This window comes from Hippocampus guttulatus, chromosome 1 (assembly GCF_054856545.1).
Source record: "Hippocampus guttulatus isolate MCC_2025c chromosome 1, RoL_Hgut_1.0, whole genome shotgun sequence".
In the NCBI taxonomy this organism is placed as follows: domain Eukaryota; kingdom Metazoa; phylum Chordata; class Actinopteri; order Syngnathiformes; family Syngnathidae; genus Hippocampus; species Hippocampus guttulatus.
Genome location: NC_141261.1, coordinates 29,578,513 through 29,601,703, shown reverse-complemented (window position 1 = coordinate 29,601,703; position 23,191 = coordinate 29,578,513). Strand labels below are relative to the sequence as shown.

Here is a 23,191-nt window from a genome sequence, read left to right as displayed (position 1 = left end):
GTGCTTTCTGTGATAGATCTCAAGTGGGGTTTACACACTGTTCTGACCCTTCCACATGATAACTGAGGAAGGGTCTAACAAAAGTCTGGGCGTTGGGGAGGAGTCAAATGTGAAGCGTTGACATGGTTTGGACTGTCTAAAAACAAACGACAACTCACACATGGGGAAAACAACAGAAACAACAGAACGCACGATACAACCCGACGGTTTTGGAGTAAACACTCCCGAATCCCACTACCTTAGTGCAACACGGATGAATTTGTGGGAAATTGAATGAACCAAAAATAGTTATAGCAAAATTTCCTTACACAAGAATGAATAATTTAGAGAAACAAATGAATGGATGATGGCTATGGCAATGAACCAAAAGATAGTGGTACCAAAAAACAGCTGAATGACCGTTTTATATCATTGCCGAAAACAAATGAAAAACTGGATGAAGCAGAACTGATTTAATTGTTTTCTGTCAATAAAGAAAAGAGAATTGCTGTTCTAGGCAACCCGGCATATTTTCATTCTGTGTGAATGGGGGGAGTTTTCTTTCTGTTGGTAATTTTGCTCGACTTTGCATAGGTAGAATTGGGCATTTGCACCATTGTGCGCCATTGTGGGACAAGCTTTTTCCCAGCCAATCGTGGCAGCATCACTCATTTGTACACCCGAGTATGCAGTGCTTGACGTGGCCGAAACAACCCTGCAACGTGCATCCATGTGTGACCATCTCCCACTGTCCCCAATAGTGAGGTGTCTGTTATCAAAATATTTTTAAGACGATAATAATTAGAATTTGTGAAAAGAATTGATTTCTACACTGTCTCATGTTGGCATCATATTTATGAATGAAATCGTCTGGCATCCAGCATATGCAGTACATCCGAGTTTTTCTGCCTGCCTCTCGATCCAATACCCCAACAGCACGCAATACCTTGGCTGCACAAAAAAAAAAAAATCTCCTCTTACTTAGTCTAAAATTTTGTGTACTTTTGGTCCCCAAATCCTGCGATTGGCTGGCAACCGATTCAGGGTGTCCCCCGCCTACTGCCCGAAGACAGCTGGGATAGGCTCCAGCACCCCCCGCGACCCTAGTGAGGATCATGCGGTTCGGAAAATGGATGGATGGATGGATGGTCCCCAAATTGTGAGATGCGCCGCGGGACTCGACATTAATGGCCAATGAATCATAGCTCATCTACCAAAATTCAAACACGCTGGACGAGACCATTGCCCCAGCAGGGAAATGACCATGCGCTCATTTTTACACTGAGCGCAGATGACTTTCTGTTACCAAATTGTCGGATGTGTTGGGGGAGAGAAAACTCCATGCACCGGAACACCCAGACAGAAACATCATGGCCCCAAACACACGAGACAAGACTGGCACTGGCTCAAAAAAGTTTCGGCCAGGCACAGGTACCAGCTGACCAAAGTAGGGCCCGTGGAGTTACTGCTAACTAAAGCAAAGACCAAGTCCCAAACCTTGCTAGGTTGAGACATTCGGATCTAACTTTTAGCAGTCATATGAAATCAATCACCAAAACAGCCTTTTCCCAGCTGAAAAACATATCTAGAGTGAATGCTCCAAGCAGACCAGGAGAAACTTATCAGTGTTTTTATCTCCAGCAGACATGATTATTGTCACGGTTTTCTTACTGGATTCTGGAGAGATGAAGATGTTGAGGTTCTCTTTGGGAGAGACCAGGTTGGATGGGATCAGGAATGAGTACATTAGAGGGGCAACTCATGTTAGAGGTTTTGGAGAGAAAGTCAGAGAGGCCAGACTGAGATGGTTTGGACATGTCCAGAGGAGAGAGGGTGAATATATTGGGAGAAGGATGCCGAGTCTTGAACTGCCAGGCAGGAGGCCGAGAGGAAGACCAAAAAGGAGGTTCATGGATGTAATGAAAGAGGACATGAAGGGAGCGTGTGTGAGAGAAGAGGATGCACAAAACAGGGTTAGATGGAGGCAACTGATTCGCTGTGGCGACCCCTGAAGGGAAAAGCCGAAAGGAAAAGGAGAAGAAAGCTAACTTTTTCTTTTGGGCGGCATTGCGTCAGTGTCAGCCAATCGGTGTCAAGAGCATACTACTTCCTATGTCACACGCAGGTGCAGCAAAGGAGACACGCAGCCAAATACATTTTAAAAAGAAACACACACACACACACACACACAGAATGGTGATTGATTGAATAAAAACAATATGGGACAACGTCATTTGCTCAAAGCCCAAAAATAAACACAGAAGGCGAGTGTTTCTGTCAGTCTCAGCAAAACGTGAGTCTGTCAGTGATGGGCTGAGTCCATACTGACGGACCTTATGTCAGTCCTTATTGAATGCCAACCTGTGTCCTGTGCATGCGTGTGTGTGTGTGTGTGTGTATATACCGGTATTCAATATTTAAGAGCCTCCTTGGTGAAAACTCCACCAGCCACCACTGGTGTGTATCAGGTTTAAGTCACTTTGAAGCTCAGTTCAGAGATCAGAGATCGTCTGGTATGTGCTTGGTCATGCCTATATTCATTGTAATGTGATGTATGAAATACCCATTAAATGTTTGCTGCAGCTTTATGCAAATTCATACCCAAAATAGCTCAATGAGATTTGGATGAAAGAGTTTCTCAGCATGAAAAGTGCTTGCACAAAATTAGAGCATGCACATTGAGCGTCGGCGATAATTTGGCTTCTACTTTAATTTTATACATGAAGTGATAAGCTGTCGTCTCTAAACACCAATGTACAGTAGCGGTCAAATTAATCAGAGTTGGACAAAACGTAGGTGCACAGACAGTTGAAGGGAAGGCCACGCACTCCACCCTCCAATAACCACGTAACATCAAAGACAGCAGTAGCCTCAGTGTGGGCCGAATGATTTGAACAGGCCACATTACACAGATTGTTCTTTATCTTCAAGGACCTGCTCATTTGGTGACCTGCAACAGCCGAGCAGCGATTCCTGTTGTCTCCCTTTGAATACGGCAGCCTTTTTACAGTGCCTAATATTCAATAGTTAATTTTCCGCCCCACTGCTCCTGAATGTTGCAACCATACGATTCTTATGACCAGTTTTCTCCTCGTTGACAGAAGCCATTTGGAAAGTGAGGATTAAAGTGGTTTGAGGTTTTGTATGGATGCGAAATTCAAGATTGCATTTAACACACAGACATGCTCGTTAATCTGCACACACACACACACACACACACACACACACACACATTGGCCACTTGCAGACAGCTGTGTAAGCAGTGTCGAGGGAAGTTGTCAGGGTCGGGGAAACAAAGGACAAATAGTTAATTAATTGCTGTGCCGGGTACTTGTGTAATAGAACAGCTGCATGATTTGAGCTCAACCTCCTTCGGTTGTTTTCGCTTTGCGAATCCACCCTGGGAGCTAATAGGCTCACTATAAACTCTCTCCGCTACAATTAGAGCCATGTTATCTGTATGGGAGGCTTTTCTGTATTGCCGCAAGATATGGTATCCATACTATATATGTAGATGCTGCATTTTACGTATTTGTTAGATTGACCGTTCAGCAGCAGGCTGCGTTTACTAATGATGGCATTGCATATATATTTTTTAATTTCTTTGTTGGGAAACCTGTGGTTATCCACAAACAAATGTTGCAATTGCAATTGAGACTACAAATATAAAATGGAATCTCAAAGGGCAAACGTTTTCCACACAGAATACCAATAATCTGCCATCCTAAAAACTTTATTGACTAACTTAACACTTGCTAAGTCTCATGTGATGTCAGACATGACTGCTGTCTCCTCAGTTGAACGGTATCATAACACATTGTCAGGAAAGGCTGTGCAATCAAACAGGCCTCCTGACATCGATTTATGATGCAAATGCAGTTCCGTTTTTTCCTCTTCTTTTCATTGGATGAGGAAATGGTTGTTGTGCGTGCTTGTTGCTTCAGGCTTGGTGCACTGTAGGAGAAGATGCCGGGTATGAGGTCATATTGTTATTGATGGTTTTAGCAATATAGTAGGTACCACATTAATGTGCTTTGTAACGGCAAAAACGAACCGAAAAGGTTGTTAAAATACATGGCTCCTCTTTATCTTTAAATATATTACAAATGAAAAGAATGACAAGGTTTCAGTTGTTCGCCGTGGGCAATTTTTTGCCATCATGTGCACTACCAGCGGTCCTTGTATATCGCATCCTGCGGACTTGGGCCCCCTGGCTCCTTATCTTAAGCGAACAGTCTCGAACTGGACAGTGATTTGAAATTGGACCGGCAAATTGATGCTGTTGTTAAATGCAGCTTCTTTCATCTTCGGCAGCTTGCTAAAGTAAAGCCTCTGCTTTCTCAAGAAGACTTTGTAACTGTAACTCATGCCTTTGTCACATCTCGGCTGGATGACTGTAATGTACTTTACTATGGAGTCAGCAAATCCTCCATCAAGCATCTCCAGCTGGTCCAGAATGCTGCTGCTCGCCTCTTGATTGGTACTGGTAAGAGGGAGTACATAACTCCTACTCTGGCATCCCTTCACTGGCTCCCTATACATTCTAGAGTTCTTTTTAAGATCCTATTATTTGTTTTCAAATCTTCATATGGCCTCGCCCCACCCTACCACTCTGAGCTCCTCCGCCCCTACACATCTGCCCGCTGCCTCAGGTCTGCGGACCAGACACTATTAGAGGTAACCTCTATCTCCTCTAAGCGGAGGCTCAGAGGAGATAGGGCCTTTTCCGTTGCTGGTCCCTCCTTTTGGAATGGCCTACCGCTGAATGTTAGGCAAGTCCTCTCGCTGTCTATCTTGAAAACTTGTCTCAAAACTCATTTTTATTCTTTGGCTTTCAACTTAGCATGAGACTTGATTTTTGGTTTGACTGGTTTTGTGTTTTCTACAGTCTTCGTTATAAATTTATTGTTTAATTGTTTGTTGTTGTGTGAATTATTTTTGCTCCATGTACCGCACTTTGTATACAGCGGTGCTTGTTTTAAAGTGCTCTATAAATACAGTTGAGTTGAGTTGAGCTGAAGGGGTTAGGATATGTTAACAAGACTGCTGTATTAAAACTGTTGTTATGCCATTACTCAATTCAAATTCCACACCAGAGGTAGGAGTGCTTTACTTTCTAGCCATGGTAAAATTCTAATTTACCCTCACCATGGTAACAGACATTTGAATCACAGAGACACTAGTGACAAAGCACGATGAAGTTAAAAATGCTGAAAGATCCAAGATGTCATGTTTTACATGATACGCTTGATTACAAGTAATTGTATATAACTGAATGAGTTTTCAAAGTGATTCAGTTTGTGAAAAGATATGTTGAAGTTCCGTGTCATAAAAGGCCGAGATAAGGATTGATTGAATTCCCTGCTCCAAGGTTAAAATCCTATTTCCCGTCTGTCCAACCCTTTAACTTACGAATTTGTTAATCCTTCTCTGTCTTCTTTTTTTTTTTTTTTTTAAGCTATTCAAATATGATTTAGCTCAAAGCACTTTCTCTCAATGGCCACCTGCTTTTTCACCAGACTGTAGTGTCTCAACAACACCTTGATGGATTGCTATGAGATTTTGTACAAATGTTCAAGGAGCCCAAATAATCCATCATAATCACTCTGGAGATCCTCTGACATTTTCTCCAGCATCATCATTAGGTTACCAGTTTCTGTTTTCATAAAATGTCACATTTAAATGGATGGATTGTTAAAAAACCTTGTTTTCTCTTCTACCAACTTGTCATCAATATACTGTATACTGATTGTTATGCTTCTTATTTTATTATTTTTGGGTTCATGATTGAAGTGGTGGAACAGTGGTGGAGCAAACTATTTGGCGAACCTCGGTTGTACTTCATGTTCAGGGCAACGTTAACATGCGAACATTAAAACTTGACGTAAAGAACCGCTTTTAACTCAGGAATTGGCTCATTGAATGTGACTGCTCCTCCTCAAGAAAAAGCAGATTAATTGTTGATTTTGCGCCAGACTGGCTGTTAGAAGCCGTCGCTTATGCCAGTCATAAAAACTAAGCCGGTGTCCTCTCTGTCCGTCCTTGCTGTCGCTCTCCGAGCAGTGGAGATGAATGATTGAGCACATATCCGTAAACGTGAATACAATTGGTCTGCAGTCATTTTGCCTGGATTCGGAATGACCAGATACATTGTCATGAATGCAGAACAAACACAATTTAATCAATGTATTTATTTCAGTTCACCTTTGGGTAGTATATCAGCAGCACAAGGCGTTTTACATGTACAAAACATATCCAGTATTGAGTTGACCGTGAGTGGCGCGAGCTCATTCTACTCATTGTCAAACTCAATCTGAATAATTCATATGCGGCGATAAACGGCGGCTGGAATTCCACCATTGGCACTTCAGAAATGAAAAAATCCTGCTTTTTTGACCATACCACCATGACGTTAATAAAATCAACAAGAATTGACTCTTGTTACTCCTGTCATCCTTCTCTGCTCTTGCCCAATCAGTCATCAGTCTGTCGCTTCCACCCTGCGCTTGGCACACGGTGATTTCTGGAACCGAAAAGAGCTCTGATTGAGCATGTGTTTGGCGCGTGGACGCGTGTGGGGACGTTTCTTTTGTTCCTCCTAACACATTTCATGGTCAGGCACAATTGGCGCGAACGTTAGGTGACAAGCAAACAAAGCAAAAGTGATGTATAACTGAGCATTGATGGTTATTTCTCTTAAATATTGTTGCCAAGTGAACTCAAATCACCGCCCACTGACCTCACTGCCTTGTGAAATATGTTGGAACCAGTGCAGTGTCAGACCGTAGCGCAGGCTGCCATCGTCAATCACTGTACAGAATATGACGCTTCTGTTTCTTAAAAATAGATGGAATGGATCGGGGCCAAAGGGTTCAGGGAATAGGAATGGCGTCATCGTGCATTTGTGAAACTTCTCAATTTATCATTATGTTCATTAATATTCCAGCAACGACCTCAACCCTTTTACGCATTAATTAAGGCAAGCTCCATCAGGAAGGCTTTTTATTACTCCTCAGGCTGGCCAACCAAGGACTGACTACTCGCTGATGAAATAGTTTTTTTTGTTTTTTGAAACAAAACTGTGAACTTCATGTTTTTAATGTTGTTCATTTAGTGTGTTCACATATTTTAACATATTCCAATACAGTTAAATGAATTCCTAAGATGTTAAACCTCACAACAATGGACAGCTATCCAAAAGCTGTTTTCTCCTAAATGACGAGCACTGATGCTACAATAACGAATCATTAAAATGACGCACACACATGCACACACACACACACACACACACACACGGATTGCAGGAAAGAAATCTCCAGTTATGTACAGTACATCTGTCCATCCATTTTCTGATCCGCTTATCCTCACAAGGGGCTGCGGACATGCTGGAGCCTCTCCCAGCTGTTTTTGGGCAGTAGGCAAGGTACACCCTGAACAGGTTGCCAGCCAATCACTGGCTTAAATCACACTCTCACTTCTGTCTTGGTATATACGTATGACATTGAGACCGATATTCCCTTTTGAAACATAACACGTGATTAAGACGTAAACAGCTGCCTATAGTATCGCGAACCTAGACACTGTAGGTTTCTGTAGGTAAGACTCTTTGAACAAAACTGAAAACGTGAGTAATTGTCCTCTGATGGAGTCTTGCAGTCAGGTTCCACAAACGGTCAAATTACACATGCAGTAAGGAATAATTGTTTTGTTCCTGTGCTTTCTCTCTCTCTCTCGACTGCCGTAAAGTGTAATTTACTACTAAGCTGCATTGGTGAATATAAATCAGGGGTGGCCAATCAGTCAGAGACTAAGAGCCAGTTTTTTTACTGTGTTACTGCAAATCATACACATGGGCACACATAAGCATCACTGCATCCCTTCCGCGCATGCGCGCGCGCACACACACACACCTACCCCTGCTCAGCCACATTTATTGTAAATGTCAAACACCAACATGATAATGACAGAAATTGACTCCTACAGTACTAAGACCACAGGCCAGTCATTTTCAACAATGAATATTGTGTGCACTGTCTCACACACACAAACTCTCAGTTCAATCAAGTCCACAAACAAAAATATAAGAACGCTTTTCTCTTACTATGCATGTTGCTTAGCACCTTCCTTTGCTTCTGGCATTCGTTCTCTTGAACAATCCTCTTCAAATCTGCTTTGCATTCCGTTGTTGCCATTCGAAGAGGCACTGTCTGCATGCGAGCTGCAGCGGTTACTTACTACTCGGGTCAGCTTGCCACATAGGGCAAACTTTTTTGCCGGAAGATCGACTTTTGAAGCGACCAACCTCCACGATCGAAAAGATCGCACACGTGCAAGCATATATAGTACACGCAAGCACGCGCGCAGGCGCCCAACCATACACTCGCGCACATATGCACGCACGCACACCATGATGAGCAACAGCGGAACGGCCCAAACATGAACGAAACCAAAACACACAAATCTTTTTTTCCCCCCATTTCCTCCTCCCACCCCTTGCGGTCGACTTGGGACCAGTCCACTGGCTCCCGGTCGATTGCGATCGATGTATTGGGCAACCCTGCCTTAAAATCAAAGGTAATTCACTGATTAGCTTAGCGCTTAGCGCCATTGTTTGCGCATGAGCGGTGATTCAGTTGTCATTTGCTTAACACCACCAAAGCATGACAGACAACAGGGGAAATGATTGTTTTCCTGATGTCATTTCAGGGACTGTGTGCAGCCTAAATGACGAAGTGGAACTTGTTCAAGCACCAGACAACGCCCATGGTCGCTGCCAAGCCAACAGGGGCCAGTGCCTTGACTGTGACTCCTGCCCCTGTCGCACTCGTCTCTGCAGACAACTCCACCGAGCCAGTCAGCAAGAACGATGCCTTTGACGAGATCAAAAACAAGTTTCTGAATGAAATCGATAAGATCCCACGTGAGTACTGAGACCAACTTCCAATCAACTTGTGATGACGAAGCAGCCGTTTTGGAATTGGATTTTCTGCTTTTGCTTCAGGCATTGGCTGCCTCATAACGACTTTATTCGGTATTGATCAGTGGCTGCCCCCCCTAATGGCAAAGAAATCGAATTTTCCCTCAATCTAATCATAGGCGTGCCACCTCCGACTAAATATATTTGGCCCGGAGCATGACATGGGCCAGGCTAAACGAGTGGTCGGTCAAATGTCAAACTATTTGTTTCTTTCCTCTCGGGCTAGAAATGCTTCACCTATACGTTGAATTGTTTTCCATCCTCAGTGCCATCCTGGGCCATCATTGCCATTGCTGTGGTCGCCGCTTTACTTATTCTAACGTGCTGCTTCTGCATCGTCAAAAAATGTTGTTGCAAGAAGAAGAAGAACAAGAAGGGCAAGAAGGGGAAGGGTGACATGGGGATGAAGAACCTCAAAGGCGGAGAGGTAAGTGACACTGTGGGGGAGTTTGGGGTACTTTCCCATTTTAAAGCCTTTGATTGTGACTAGTACATGGTTAATAATATGGCTTTCTATTTGGGAATTAGAATCATACAGGGACACAAATCCATTTTTACGCCAACTGCTTTCGTTTTTCCAATCAGCCGCTGAGTCGCTACTCCTCCAAAAGCATGTCATTTTGTCAGCCTTTTCCACCTTGGTTGATGAAGTCTAACGATTAGGAATTGGTCTTCTTTTCGGGGCTTTTCAAAAACAATTTCATTCAATTTGATCGATAACCTGCATTTTCTATTCATTGACTCCACTCTTCTAATCAAAGATAGCTTATTATTCTCTGAAGCGTAGTTTACCGATGGTAGATTCCAAACCTGCCTGTAAGTTTCAAATGATAGAAACGCATCTTCAAAAGTCATCTTCTACATGTGAAATAAACCAACGTTTATACAATCAACTCGTGATAAGCATGCCACGTAGTTGAGTAGCAATGTCAATTTTTAAAGCACGACACCCAGACAGATGGATAGATGAAAAGATAGATTTGAAATTGCTAAAATGACTCAGTTGTGTCTATTTTCAGTTGAAATCTCTGAAAATAGCCCTCTTGTTTTTTCCTCCGCAAGTGCAGACAAATAGGTCGAACAGACTGTTCACCAACATGATGCCCGCAGGCACCAGGTAGCCCCCAAGGACCACACCAATAGCTCGCAGGCCTGTTATGAAAATTGCTCGCGGGTGATGGGACATTTCGATTTCCTCGGAATGTTGTAAAAGGGATCGTTTCAAAATGTAAACACTTGTAGAGATTTACAGAAATAAAGTGTTGCATTTAGTCATTAATCTGTTTCCTACCTTGGTAATCATTGTTGATAATTATTGTGAGAAATTAACATGAGCAGTGTATTTCACAAAGATGAATGAAATATCAATAATTATGACGAAGCACACAATCACAGGTCATTTGAGCAACTTTGCAATTTCAGATGTGTGTATCAGAACCAGTAGCCCATCCCATTAATCGAGACCTGTGAATTAGCTCTTGTTTTGAAAAAAAGGTTTGTGACCGGTTGGCGATCAGGAAAGGTGAAGTCATCAGTGGTATTGTTGAATGTTTTTCTCGATTCCCATCCCTGAGTGCAGGCAGCCATAGCTTTGACTCAAGAGAAACTAAGAGGTCATGTTTCTTACCACTTTACAAACACGATGCAGTAACTACTGAGAGAAGGAACGACCGAATGGCTTTTTGACCACTGGCCACGTTTATTACTGCTTTTTGAACAACAGTAGATTGCAGATGATGAGCAAAGACTCTATTCAGTGGCTTTGTAACCAGGTCAGTCTATTCTACACAGATGAAAATAACACTCTAACCAAGCATTATTATCTGGTTTATTATTTTTTTTCCTCTCTTCTGTTATGAGATGTATTTGGCAAACTGTAACTGTTATTGTTGCTCTCTCTCTCTCTCTCTCTCTCTCTCTCTCTCACACACACACACGCACACGCACACACACACACACACACACACACACACACACGCGCACACACACACACACACACACACACACACACACACACACGTTTGAGTGGAAAATGACATGTCCTATCTATTCAACTCAGCCCCAACACTGTTTTCATAACCTTTCAAGAGTGATTATAAAAATAGTAGTTTAGAACAATTGTTCCGGGTCTGATAATCATAATTTTTTTTACATGCTTTAACGATGATTGGACGACTCATCCAGATGCGTAACAATACATCTAAAAGTCAAGTTATTTTAAGGCACAATGGATCTGCTGCACAAGATATGATTGTGCTAATGAGGAGGTTGGCCTCTCTGTCATTTTCCTCGCTCCTGACAGTTTAGCTGACTGCATTTGCTATGATTACCCTTCTTTGGTGTCTGCTGTGAGTTCAATCTCTTCCTTTGTCTCTGCTCTCCTCCTTCCTGCTTTGTGTCTTATATGTGCTCCGTGTATCTTGACTGTGGTGGACTTCTCTGCCTACGGTAGGTCTGATAGCACGCGGCGCCCCTCTCTGGCCGCTCTGAGTAAGCGCAGACCAGTGCGGAGGGGGGGGGGGAGCTGCGGGGTCGGGCTGGGCTTGAAGGGATGGATTGCAGTGGTGATGTCAATGAGTGCAATGGCTTTCTTAGTTCTTTGCAAGCTTAGGTGCTGCTGGTGCTTGAGGAATCTTTGGGAGCAATTAAGCTGCTTCGCAAAATCCACTGAACTGACATGCCACACCAATTTGCTATGTCTTGATACAGAGATGGTTCTCTTCACAAATGTGAAACGCCACAGAGACCCGTTTTAATGCGGATGGTTTGAAGTGAATATGAAACCCCCCCTCTGATTGAGCCTTTTGAATGACGAGTGCACTCGGCAATTCACTCGAGATCACTAACATGCATGTGCAAGGGCTAAGCTGGATAATGTCATACAAACGCAACCCGCCGGTGAACTTTGGGCTTGTTTCCACCATCATGGGCCGTTGTAGTGCCACGCAAATCAACAAGGTTATCAGTGATTCAAAACTAATTGCTCTTGAGGTCTGAAATTGACTCACTGGCGCCCCACGTGTGCAAACATGCTCCGAGTTCGACGACGGATAAGACTTGTTTTGTTTTGTACCTCTTGACAAAGACCAGCCTACAGCCTTGCAGTAGGTAACATTGAATGGCCACAACTTGACTTGAGAGTAACTTTCCTGGATGACCCATGCTGCTGACACACAAGGTGACCGATGAGATTCCCCACATCTCCCGTTCTGAAAATCCTGGTTTCAGTCCATTCCAAGGATAATGCTAGTCACCGCACAGTTTCTCCACATGAAAGCTCTTCTTGATAGTCATCCCATGTTGAGCAAAGAGCATGCATCCAGACATACCATGTCCTTACCCCAGAGCCCTCCCCAGGCGTTTTCGCGGAAACCTGACAATTCTCAAGGCGGTATCATGAGTTCCGACATTTTTGGCCCTGACAAAAATGTGCCCTTTTCAAACTGTCCATACTCAAGCTACAAGGTGATTCATTGAGAGAAAGAAACATACCCTGCATTTTGTGGCCTGGCATGTTTGAATGAAACGCATTGCCCACTACAAAAATAGGGAATGCCACAAATAAGTACAATCGTGTGAGTTTACAAGAGGGCGTGAGTTATCAAGCATGCACGCTAGACCGCATGCAAGACAGCCGAGTGTTTGCGTGTGTTGGGAGAGAAATGAGTGGAGTGAGGTTGTGTGTTTTATCTGTGTATGCGCCCTGTTCCAGCTCACCTCTTTCAGCGGACCAGAAAGTAGCTGGACCGTCCGGTTTTTACGAAGACATCTGTGTTTTCTCAAGATGACAGCCATAGGAAAGCCAGCAATACTCTACTTGAATCCAAATCGAAAGGGCGAATAAAAAGCAAACCTCTCTAGCTCCAAGAATAAGAAGTGTGACTGAAAGTCTTTTTTATTGGACTTTGACAAACTCGGAGCCACATGATAAACGAGCATATCATTTCCCAGAAACCACCTGCTCCCAACCAGCAGGTGGAAGTCGTTTTTATTTCCCAAACCCACAGACTGAGTGAACATTATTGCCCCTTTGATCAATTCTGTCTCGCGACTCATGCTTGAACTCTTCGGAGACAGTCACATTGCTTATGCCATCCCTCATGTTCAAAATGAAGGCCCAATACCCGGAACAGTTAGTTACAATGAGAGTAATAGACAATAGCAGCGTAAACAAGGGAATAAGCGAGGATGTCCGAAGCTAAACCGACAGCAGGAATGATGTCTTGCTTTAAGGTCACCCTATTTTGTCAAACGGCCTTCACTCTCAGAACTCAAGTCAGAAATCACTGGGTCAAATGTTGGGCTCTTCCTCATTGCTGTGTCCCTCAGTGCCTCTCAGCTTGGACAAAAACTACACATTATTTGAAATGTCAAGAAACAGGAACACGGTGTTGTTTTTCATGTAACATTTGACAGACTTGTTATTTTTATGTTTGCTTGGTCAGACCATTTTCATGTGAAAGTTCTCACAGTCATTTTCAGTAAGGGAGATTGTTTGTCAACATAGCAACAACTGACAACTCTTACTTTTGTTGCACGTTTTTTTTGTTTGTTTGTTTTTTTAATTAGAGTGGATTTCCACCTCAGTGCGTATATAATTGTCCCCCCCCCCCCCCCCCCCGCCCCAGGCCCCCTATATTAACTCAGTGAATACTGTTTTGTAGGTCAGGACAACTTCATCACCTCATTTTTTAAATCTTAGACAGCGAATACAAACAAACTAACTGACAGCAAATGGTGTCACCCAAGAAATAGTGAAATCAAGTCAGGTTGCAACCGTGGTCATCGATGAACAGATTGCACTAGTAACACCTGTGTGTGCAGGGGTAAGTGACAGGTAGGTGCTGTGACTAACCCGACTGCTGACGGCCGAGGGTTGTTGATCAGCACAACCTCAGACTTTGGAGCATCCGCTCACTATTTCCTCTACTGCCTTCTGCCCCTCTGTCTTGCAGAAACAACAGGACGATGACGACGAGGAAGACGATGTTGAACCTGGACTGACTGGAGATGAGAAAGAAGAGGAGGTGAAGGAGAAGGAGAAGCTTGGGAAGCTGCAGTACTCCATTGATTATGACTTCCAGGAGAACAAGGCAAGGACATAGGTCCCTTCACACTCGTATAGCGACTGGAACAAAGGAAGAATCTTGTGGATTGAAATGAGTCCTCCACCAATTTTCAATGTCAAAGCTAAAAGAAAGGTATTGGTTTGTAAAGCCATGTTCAAGTTTGCAGAATTCAAAGTTCAGAATCAGTTTTCAATATTTACTTTCTGTGTACTGTCGTACAATGTTTTTCGAAACAAAATAATACTGGTTCATAACATTCTTAGTATTTATGCAGCACTTGTCCTGATCAAATAGCAGGCCAATGGAAGGATCATTTGGTCCGATACACTAAGATGCGGGGAGTCGTCTCTTCTGACTCTTTCTCATTCGTGTTTCATCTTCTAGCTGACTGTGGGAATCTTGCAAGCTGCTGATCTCCTCTCCATGGACAGCGGTGGAACCTCTGACCCCTATGTCAAAGTCTTTGTCCTACCTGACAAGAAAAAGAAGTTTGACACAAAGGTTCACAAGAAAACCCTCAACCCAGTCTTCAATGAGACTTTTATCTTTAAGGTAGGCCTTGTCGTTCTCTCATTACTGTTTCAAAGAAAACGTTCGTGTCTGGTTGACCAGTCATGATCTGGCTTTGGATTGCTTCCCTGTCCTCTGGGAATTTAGCACCTGCTTAGCGCTAATACTTTCATCCACTGGCAATAAAAGGTTGCAGACATTTTGAAGGTGGCCGACAAGGAGAATGTGGGCGAGAATTAAATTAAAGGAGAGGTCCACCTTTGGCGCCTGCTGACAAAGCTCGGTGAATTTAACACACAAACACTTCAAACAGCTTGTCAAAGGCAGGCCAAGTCTACTGAAGCTGTGTGTTAAGCCAACCATTAGTAAGATCCTGACTCAAGTCACAGCTAATGTCGTTTTGCTTTGCAGATAATCTGGATTTTGCTATCATTCCCTAATTACGGATTGGTTTGTGTTTTCCAGATTCCATTCCAAGAGATGGGAGGAAAAACTCTGGTCATGTCTGTCTATGACTTTGATCGCTTCTCAAAACATGATGTCATTGGCGAGATTAAAATACCCATGAACACCCTTGACTTGGCAAAGCCAATCGAGGAGTGGCGAGATTTAGACAGCGCGGACCAAGAAGAGGTAAGAGAGTCGAGAAGCAAAGTGCTATCCTGCAGCTTTATTCCTCTTCAAAGCTACTGGCTGTTTGCATGGTTTCTTGTGATGGAATTTTGCTGGACTTAGGAAGCCCACGACATTACTTCAGTTTGCTCTACATTCAGGCACTATGTTAGAGAAAACTCTTTGGATGCACCGATTCATTCTTAATTCATCACTCCATTGGGGATTCTTTGGAATTTTATGCTTCCACCTATGTGTAACCAAACTTCACAAAGCAAGGACCGTAACGGTCTGGATGACTTTGATGTGGAATACAGTACCATCAAACACATTCAGGATGAACTACAATGACAATGTGAGCCCGCACTTCCTTTCAATAACCTTACAAATGTTTTGAATTGATTGGAAGCAAAACTCCTACAGACATCCCTCTAAAGTTCAGAAAATCGTTGTCTTGCTTCGTGGCCAAGCCGGCTGTTCTGCTTTAAAAGGCGTATGACAAAATTGGGCGTTGATTTATACCCACAGTCTCTCAAGCGTAGTATAGAGGATTTTGTTGGCGCTAATGATGCGCCCCGCTGTTTCTCAAGATCATGACCGCTGTATTTTAACATTCTCTCACCTTTCATTCTTAAAACAGCCAGAGAAGCTGGGTGACATTTGCATCTCTCTTCGTTATGTACCCACTGCTGGTAAGCTCACAATCTGCATTCTGGAGGCCAAGAACTTGAAGAAAATGGACGTGGGGGGTCTTTCAGGTTTGTCAAGCATGAGTCGCCCCTGCCACACCACATCCTATAAGAACTCGGGCACCTTTATTGACAGCTGCACATACTGTATCTGGTGTGACTATCCCTACACCCTGAGAATACAGTGGAGATTCAAGTTAGGAACTGTCCTGCGACCATTTGCTCCAAAACACTTTTGAAGTGTCAGAGATTACATTTGACACAAATATGCCTCAATGCTCGAAGAAAAAATATGAATGAATGATGTTTAAATTCAATAATGTAACATTAAAGTGAAAAATATCTGGGAGAGGCTTATTTGTTTTTTTTCTTCTTGGCTCTCTCCACTTAATTATTTGCCTTCAAAGCCAATTACAATGAAGTTGGGACGTTTTGTTCAACTTGACTAAAAAAAAATGAATTCCACAGGTGAACAGGCTTTCAATGACTTTATAGAGGAGTGCGTCACATGCAGACTCAGCAGTACCTACATACCATGCAGCACCTTGCACTCCCCGCAAAGTTAACTGTGGCTCCATCTGTTGATACATGACTACGTTGCAGCCCAAGCAGGCAAACCTTCGCGTCCTGCTCATTGTGTTATCCGTCTTTCAGATCCCTATGTGAAGATTAACCTGCTACAGAATGGGAAGAGGCTGAAGAAGAAGAAGACGACAGTTAAGAAAAATACATTGAATCCTTACTACAACGAGTCGTTCAGTTTTGAGATTCCTCTCGAACAAATGCAGGTGAGAACAGGAGCTTATTGTTTAATAGTCTCTAAATACTGTATATTGGAAAGTTGTAAGAGTTTTCTCGTTTAGGTGTTTTCTTTTTCTTTTTTTTTTTTTTACTTGATTGAGACATATTATCTCGTATATATTTTTTTTATTGCCAGAAAATTCAAGCTGTGATCACAGTGCTGGATTATGACAAAATTGGTAAAAACGATGCCATCGGGAAGATCTGGGTAGGTAGCAAGTCTACTGGGGCCGGGCTGAAACACTGGTCCGACATGTTGGCCAACCCCCGACGCCCCATTGCCCAGTGGCATCCACTGCAGCCAGAGGAGGAGGTGGATGGCGCCCTGGCTGCCCTGGCTGCCAAGAAGTAAACTCCCAACCCACTCCCCACGGTGCCCTGGAATGACCCACATGTTTCCGATCAGGTCCACATGATACCACGTGTCAATGTATATTATGGTCCCCCCCCCCCCCATTTCCCTGCCTCTCCTCTCTACCATCTTTCAAAAGATCCATAGATACAGTACATGATGCCAAATAGAGCTTAAAAAAACATCATGTTATATGAAATCATGCCATTGAAAAAAAAAAAGACGACAAGTTAGAGGATGGACAGATGCTCTGTTGATTTTCTTTAGATCTATTTTTGTATTGGGATTGTGGTTCTGTTACTGAAAGTACAGCGTCAACTACGATGAACAGTTAGAGCGCTAAATGGGAATCTAGCAAGCAGGGGGATTAAACACCCATTCGTCATCTATATCGTACCTTTCCCTTTAGCGACACAGTCTGCTTATGATAGTGCTTAATAATAAAAATGCTTTATACTGCCATATGATAGAGGAATAACACAAGCAGGTCCATTCCTTGGGTGTATTGTGCACCACGCTCCACACCTGCCACTTAGCTTACTCGGCCATTCTTTTTGGTTAACGTACATTCCTAGAGTTGGGTAGCAAGTAGTGTTAGGCACATATCCAGTTACCCACGGACACACTGCCTTTTCGATTAGTTCACCTTTCACCCATCATCTCAGGAATACTGAGAGGAGACTCCACGCCTTTTTTTCTACACGGGTTGTTATGATCAAAGCACGGTGAGAGAGAAACCACTTGATCGCATTTCAGGAAGGCGGGTTCTCCATGCGGATGGGTAGATGGATCTTCGGTTTCAAAGATGAGGGGAAATGTGTGTGTTTTATGTGTCTTTGACTGTGATTGCAAAATATCATTTCAAGGGACTATCAGAGTGGCAACAAGGACCAAGACTTGACTGCTCCCACCAACGACATGACATTTACATGGTGTCGGTTGTCACTGCCTGCCGTCCACCATCTCCCGTCCCAACGGCACCGTATCTCACTCATTCAGTGCTACTGCCATAAGTCATGGACTCCACATAAGGGTTTCACCGCTGTACCGTCCTACAGTCATAAAGGAGACAAGCCTTCCAAGTATCAAAATAAGCAATTTTCAACTACCAGGGACGCCTTCCGCTTAGTGTTGTTGTTTGCTTCGTTTTGATTTATGCCATTATTTTATTTAAAACACCTTAATTCTTCAAGCACTTTAACTCCAAATGTTTCATCTAAACATTGCCAGAGCTTTAATGGTTACTTTGAGGAAGAATTATTCACGGGATAATCGGTGGAGGTGATTGTGTGTATTTTATGCCGCAGATTTGTGTGTCTTTCAATTGTTTGGGTGTAACTTGTCTCGGATTGCAAAGATAATGGCTTTGTTGCACGGCACTGATTCGTGTGTGTTTCATGTACAGTGTACCGAGCAGCTGAATTTTATTGCACTAAATGCGAATCTTTCTGTTCGGTAGTACGCTGTTCTTTGGTCTGATTTATTTATTTTTTTTCCGAGTGGATGAAATGTTTTAGTTAAATTAATTTCTGGTTCTGTCTTCGGTTCACTGTATTTTAAATAGCTCAAGTTTCTGAATTGCAAAGACTTCATTTCATGAGCACAATTGGACAACTATAACTGCACCAGTACTAACAACAAAAACTACCAGTTGACTGTGCTTCGTCAATATGGATCAAATGCATTTTGGAATCGATAATCATTTTTTCTTTATTGCCACCAATTATTAAGAATTCTTCATCATTTTTGTGTTGACAACACTAAAGAAAAGGCGACATGGAAGCAATCGAGCAACCCGTTGGTGTAATTTTGCCTATACTGTACACATAGTTCATCCATGTTGAAACTGCATGTTTATACAAAATACTGTACATAAGAGCATGTTTTAGAGACGGAGCAACAATATCTCGTGTACTTAAATGGGTGTCATTTGTCATTTTATTAACACATCAAAAGTGGTTTAAAAAAAAAGATGCACTGTATATTTTCTAAATGGAACAAATGAATATTTATTTTCCATGATGGTCATCGGAGAGAATGCTATCCAGATGTTAGCGTAATACTACTAATTACTAGGATCCTTTCCACACCTGAAATTCTTAAGCAAGTGTGTCGTCCAGTACTGTGCGTGAGTTCATGTAGGATGAAAATATAGCCGCATGCTTGCTATCTAACTCCTTGTGGTCCGAGTACTATAATTTGCTCTTTTTTTTTTTTTAAACATGCTTACCATACATCTTGGTTCAGGGTTTATATGAAAGCTACTTTGGCTTTACTTTGAATCTTGTTTTGCATTAGTTTAGGTTTTTTGTTTGTTTGTTTTTGTTTTTTAATGTATGGAACAAGGGTATCCAAGTCTCCAAGCCTACAGTTTCCAAAAATATCCTGACTATTACAATAAAGAGCAAAAATAATAGCTGTATTATAATCTTTGTGCCAATGGTGATCCAGAATAAAGTACAGTAATGTCTGGATTATTTCTTCCAGCGGGGCCAAAATAATGAACAAGCCTATTCCACTGAACACAAACGACTTGGAGTTCCCTGCCCCCGCCCCCTTTCCTTGCTTTTCATTTATTCTTTGTATTCAAATGACCTTCTCGGCTATGTGTCTTCAACTGTGTTTATTATACAATATATGTAGAGAAGTTGAATGATAAAACTAAAGCCATAAAACTCAAGCACTAACTCTTTAGAGCTCAGCTGCATAGAGTTGGTCCTGACATTCGGTTTGGAGCTCTTTGTTCATTAAGAGGACAATATCTAAGACAAATGTGTGCATCCACAACACTTTTTTTAGGGCAGATGTATGTTTTATTTATTCATTGACAGTAGCCTATCTTTTAACAATGGTAGGCTGAGTGTATTATTTATCACCGTCATGTCACACCATTCTTCATAACCCTTCCAAAATGATGTACTGAGGGCATTAAGTGTAATGTCTCAACTCAACTGGGGTTGCCTGCTTTTTAGCTTAGCATAGTTTTGATGAAAATGACTAACAAAATGGTTTCAAACCCATTTTTACAAAACCAAGAACAACTTGTTACAGCAAACATTTTAATGCTTGCTTGCTTGATTATAAAAATGTAAACTAAACAGCTAGCAATGCTGTTTCTAGCTGGATGCACTTAGCTAATTGAGCTTAATTTTTACAAAACAATAATAATAATAATAATAATAAAGTGTTGTCATATTTACTAGCTAGAGAGGTTCAATTTGCTGATCATAGCTTTAAAGGCCATGCTGTAAAATACTCTCACCAGAACCATAGTCATGGCTCCATTGTTTGGAGCAAGGCTAAGCTAATAATACAGTACAGGTAGTAGGAAGGGTTACCTCCGCCCAGCTTTAGCTAACGCTGCTATCGTAGACAGAAATACCACCCTTTGCAGGAGGTTAGCTTTGTGTAAAAATTACAAACACTAGCAAAAGGAATTTTGCTGAACTTGGCCTAGTATTAGCTTTTACTGCTCCGCTGATGATCTGAGTAGAAAATATTTCAGTGTTTTGGAAAGACGGCCAGTCCCTTGCTGCGACCAACTGCATTCGTTGCCTGATTTCGCAGGGCCAGACTTGTTTACACCGTAACATGTGAGACGACAAAGCAAAAGTAACTGGAGAAACAAGCACATTGATGAGATTTTCAGTCTCTGCTATTGTCACAATCGACGAGGCTCGGTTGCGGTACAGAAAGGATTGCATATTTGTTTGGAACTGAAGTAACAACACTCGCATCGTTCTTTAACATTCATTCCTAAATGTGCATCTGTATTCAAATGTTGCTCACTATCTTTGGTTGTAACACGCTACGTGCGCAACTGTTTTAGATATTTTAATTCTGGGATTTAAAAAGGGAAAACATTCATCAATTTCAAACACACACATTCAACTGTCATCGCTCGCTTTTTTCATTTGTGCTATTATTGAGCAAAATGTGCAATCACTGACGTATTCCTCAGATGTAGAATGTGTGCATTTGTCTACCTGAATGTTACCTTGATATTTGTGTCCTTGTCCTGTTCCTGTGTAAATCATCAATCATTCTTCTCAAGAAGTGGGCGCCTGGAGTTCTTCCCCAAATTCTGCTTTTACTGTGCGTAAAGAATGCTGGCCTCCATGTTTACAACATGGACATCGTGAATACTGCCAAATTCCTGTACCTGACCCCTTTTTGAACGCTTGCATCTCTCATTCAAGATGTTTTCCTTTTTCTTTCTCTTCGTCATTCTCTTTGAAAGCAATGGATCGGAGGACTGTCAGGTTGTGTCCTCTAGCTGTGTTCCTTCGTGTCTTGTGTCGTGGTGCGCGTGTTCATGTCAGTACTTGTGCCTACTGTGGATCGCATGCTTTAGCCCTTGACTGGACACAAACATTGCTCACAAACTCCTCTTGACCCTTATGTGGACAAATGTCGGGGATCCTTATAACATTATCAAGGGAGCCAAATAACTTATTACAAGTTTATCATATGTGTTACCAGTTCTGTAAAAAACAAAAATAAAATAGGAAATAAAGAACTTTTAAGTACAATGATGTTTTGTGTCCAATATGTGGTGCAGTTGTGTTAAGAGAGAACAACGCATGCCAGTCTTTTACAATTTCTCAAATGAGACCCCAAAAATGGAAGGGCGGTACCAGTATGTGTGCTAATAACTTACTGCATTATACTCGAGATGATCCACAGAGAACGCGACACATAACCACGCTTCCACTGACGGTACCGAGACTGACTTGTGAAAGGCAGCATGATGGTAGCGGGCATCGAGGCTGCCAGAAGAGGAAAGAAGTAGAGGAAGCTGGAGAAAAGCTTGCCGGTTACCTTATCCGGGAATAAGATTGCATTGCAAGCTGTTTTCCTTTTCATGACTTCGAAGGCATGTTTTACACTCTACACAACCAGTTCCTCCTCCATTGGTGTAATCCAGCAACAACGCCAGCTTCCGGTTACTTCCTAATTGGCCGTGTCACGTCACAATGAGAATCTGTTGCTTGGCCGAACTCAGTGTTGACCGCTCACATAAGGTTTTGTGATTGGAAATGTTGAACAGGTTTTGCAAATTTTCGTCCCTGATCATCGGTGGAGCAACTCACCCCACACCAGGTTAATTGTTCAAGATCATTCTAAGAGATATCAATAATCAGACCTTTGCTGACATTGAAAAGAGGTACGGGGAAATGCTCGGATTTGCTCAGATTTTTGGTATGCTTTGGTAGTAGACTGCTAAAATTCAATAACACAAACAGCTGGTTTGTTTAACTACAATTTTAATGAGCAGTGTGGATACACCAAAGTGTGCATACTGAGAGCTTGATAGAATACGCTGATGTAAACTTTTTTTTAAATGACTCATGGTTTAACCTTAGCATTAGTTCATGGGCTGTTTATAGTTTGTCTCTGCTGTGGATGATATATTTATGTCCTTACTACAGTAGCCTTAATAAAGGTTTCATTTAAATATTCTATGTCAACATGCTTTTGATGACCCCAAAAGAACTGTGAGTAAGGCTTCCAAAATATTTGCAGTTGTTGGCTTTGTAGCAAGATTTTGATTGATGCTGACAAAATCGTCAATGATCCGATGACGGCTTAAATTTCTAACAGATGACGGTATGCCTGTTTTAATTTCAGCACACAACAGTTGTGGTAACTGTGCAATGCAAAACGAGCAGAATCTGAGCCCAGTATAAGATAATGTTGCTAAAAATGGTAGAAGAAATGTTGAGGGCAACTGCGTATTCACAATCAAACTGCGTAGCAACACCTTTGGCTTACATAATGACAACTGCAAGTGGTTTTCCAAAGTGTCCCTTAGCATTTCATATCAATATGTCAGCTGTGAAGGATACAAATATGCCTTGGCTTGGTGATTTGTATTTTCCTCTGACAGAGTAACTGGTGTATGCCTTTGAAATGAAAACCAAGCAATCAAAAGAAATACATACATAAAATATCTTTCAGCCCTCTGCGTAGCAAGTTGGCTCTGCTGAGGAAGCAGCAAACTGCCAAATGTGAAACATATTGAAAGTGCTGAAAATAGAATGCAGAAGACGTGAGCCTCGCTCAGAATTCTAACTATAGCCAAATCAATGACGATACTTTAATTGATGTGTTAGCATTCTTTATCCGTGCAGTGGCATGCCTTTCTTAACTGCGTCAGTCTGGACAGGAAAGAGTGGAAGTATGCCAATTGTTTTGTTTC

At 42.2% G+C, this 23,191-nt stretch overlaps 1 protein-coding gene across 7 annotated transcripts in view; it reads left to right on the top strand.

Moving 5' to 3' along the window:
* The window catches only part of LOC147211290 (synaptotagmin-2-like), a 62,253-nt gene extending 40,732 nt beyond the window's left edge, over nt 1-21,521 (top strand). For 6 of the 7 annotated variants that reach the window (XM_086125155.1, XM_086125184.1, XM_086125147.1 and 3 more), the window contains 8 exons: nt 8,686-8,899; nt 9,223-9,383; nt 13,912-14,049; nt 14,410-14,577; nt 15,001-15,168; nt 15,788-15,905; nt 16,491-16,624; nt 16,774-21,521. In XM_086125155.1, the coding sequence (XP_085981281.1) occupies nt 8,704-8,899; nt 9,223-9,383; nt 13,912-14,049; nt 14,410-14,577; nt 15,001-15,168; nt 15,788-15,905; nt 16,491-16,624; nt 16,774-16,989 (1,299 nt within the window). In that variant the 5' untranslated portion in view covers nt 8,686-8,703 and the 3' untranslated portion in view covers nt 16,990-21,521. The remainder of the gene's footprint in view (nt 1-8,685; nt 8,900-9,222; nt 9,384-13,911; nt 14,050-14,409; nt 14,578-15,000; nt 15,169-15,787; nt 15,906-16,490; nt 16,625-16,773) is intronic. The other variant, XM_086125193.1, reaches the window with a different exon arrangement.
* Nucleotides 21,522-23,191: the final 1,670 nt, after the last annotated feature.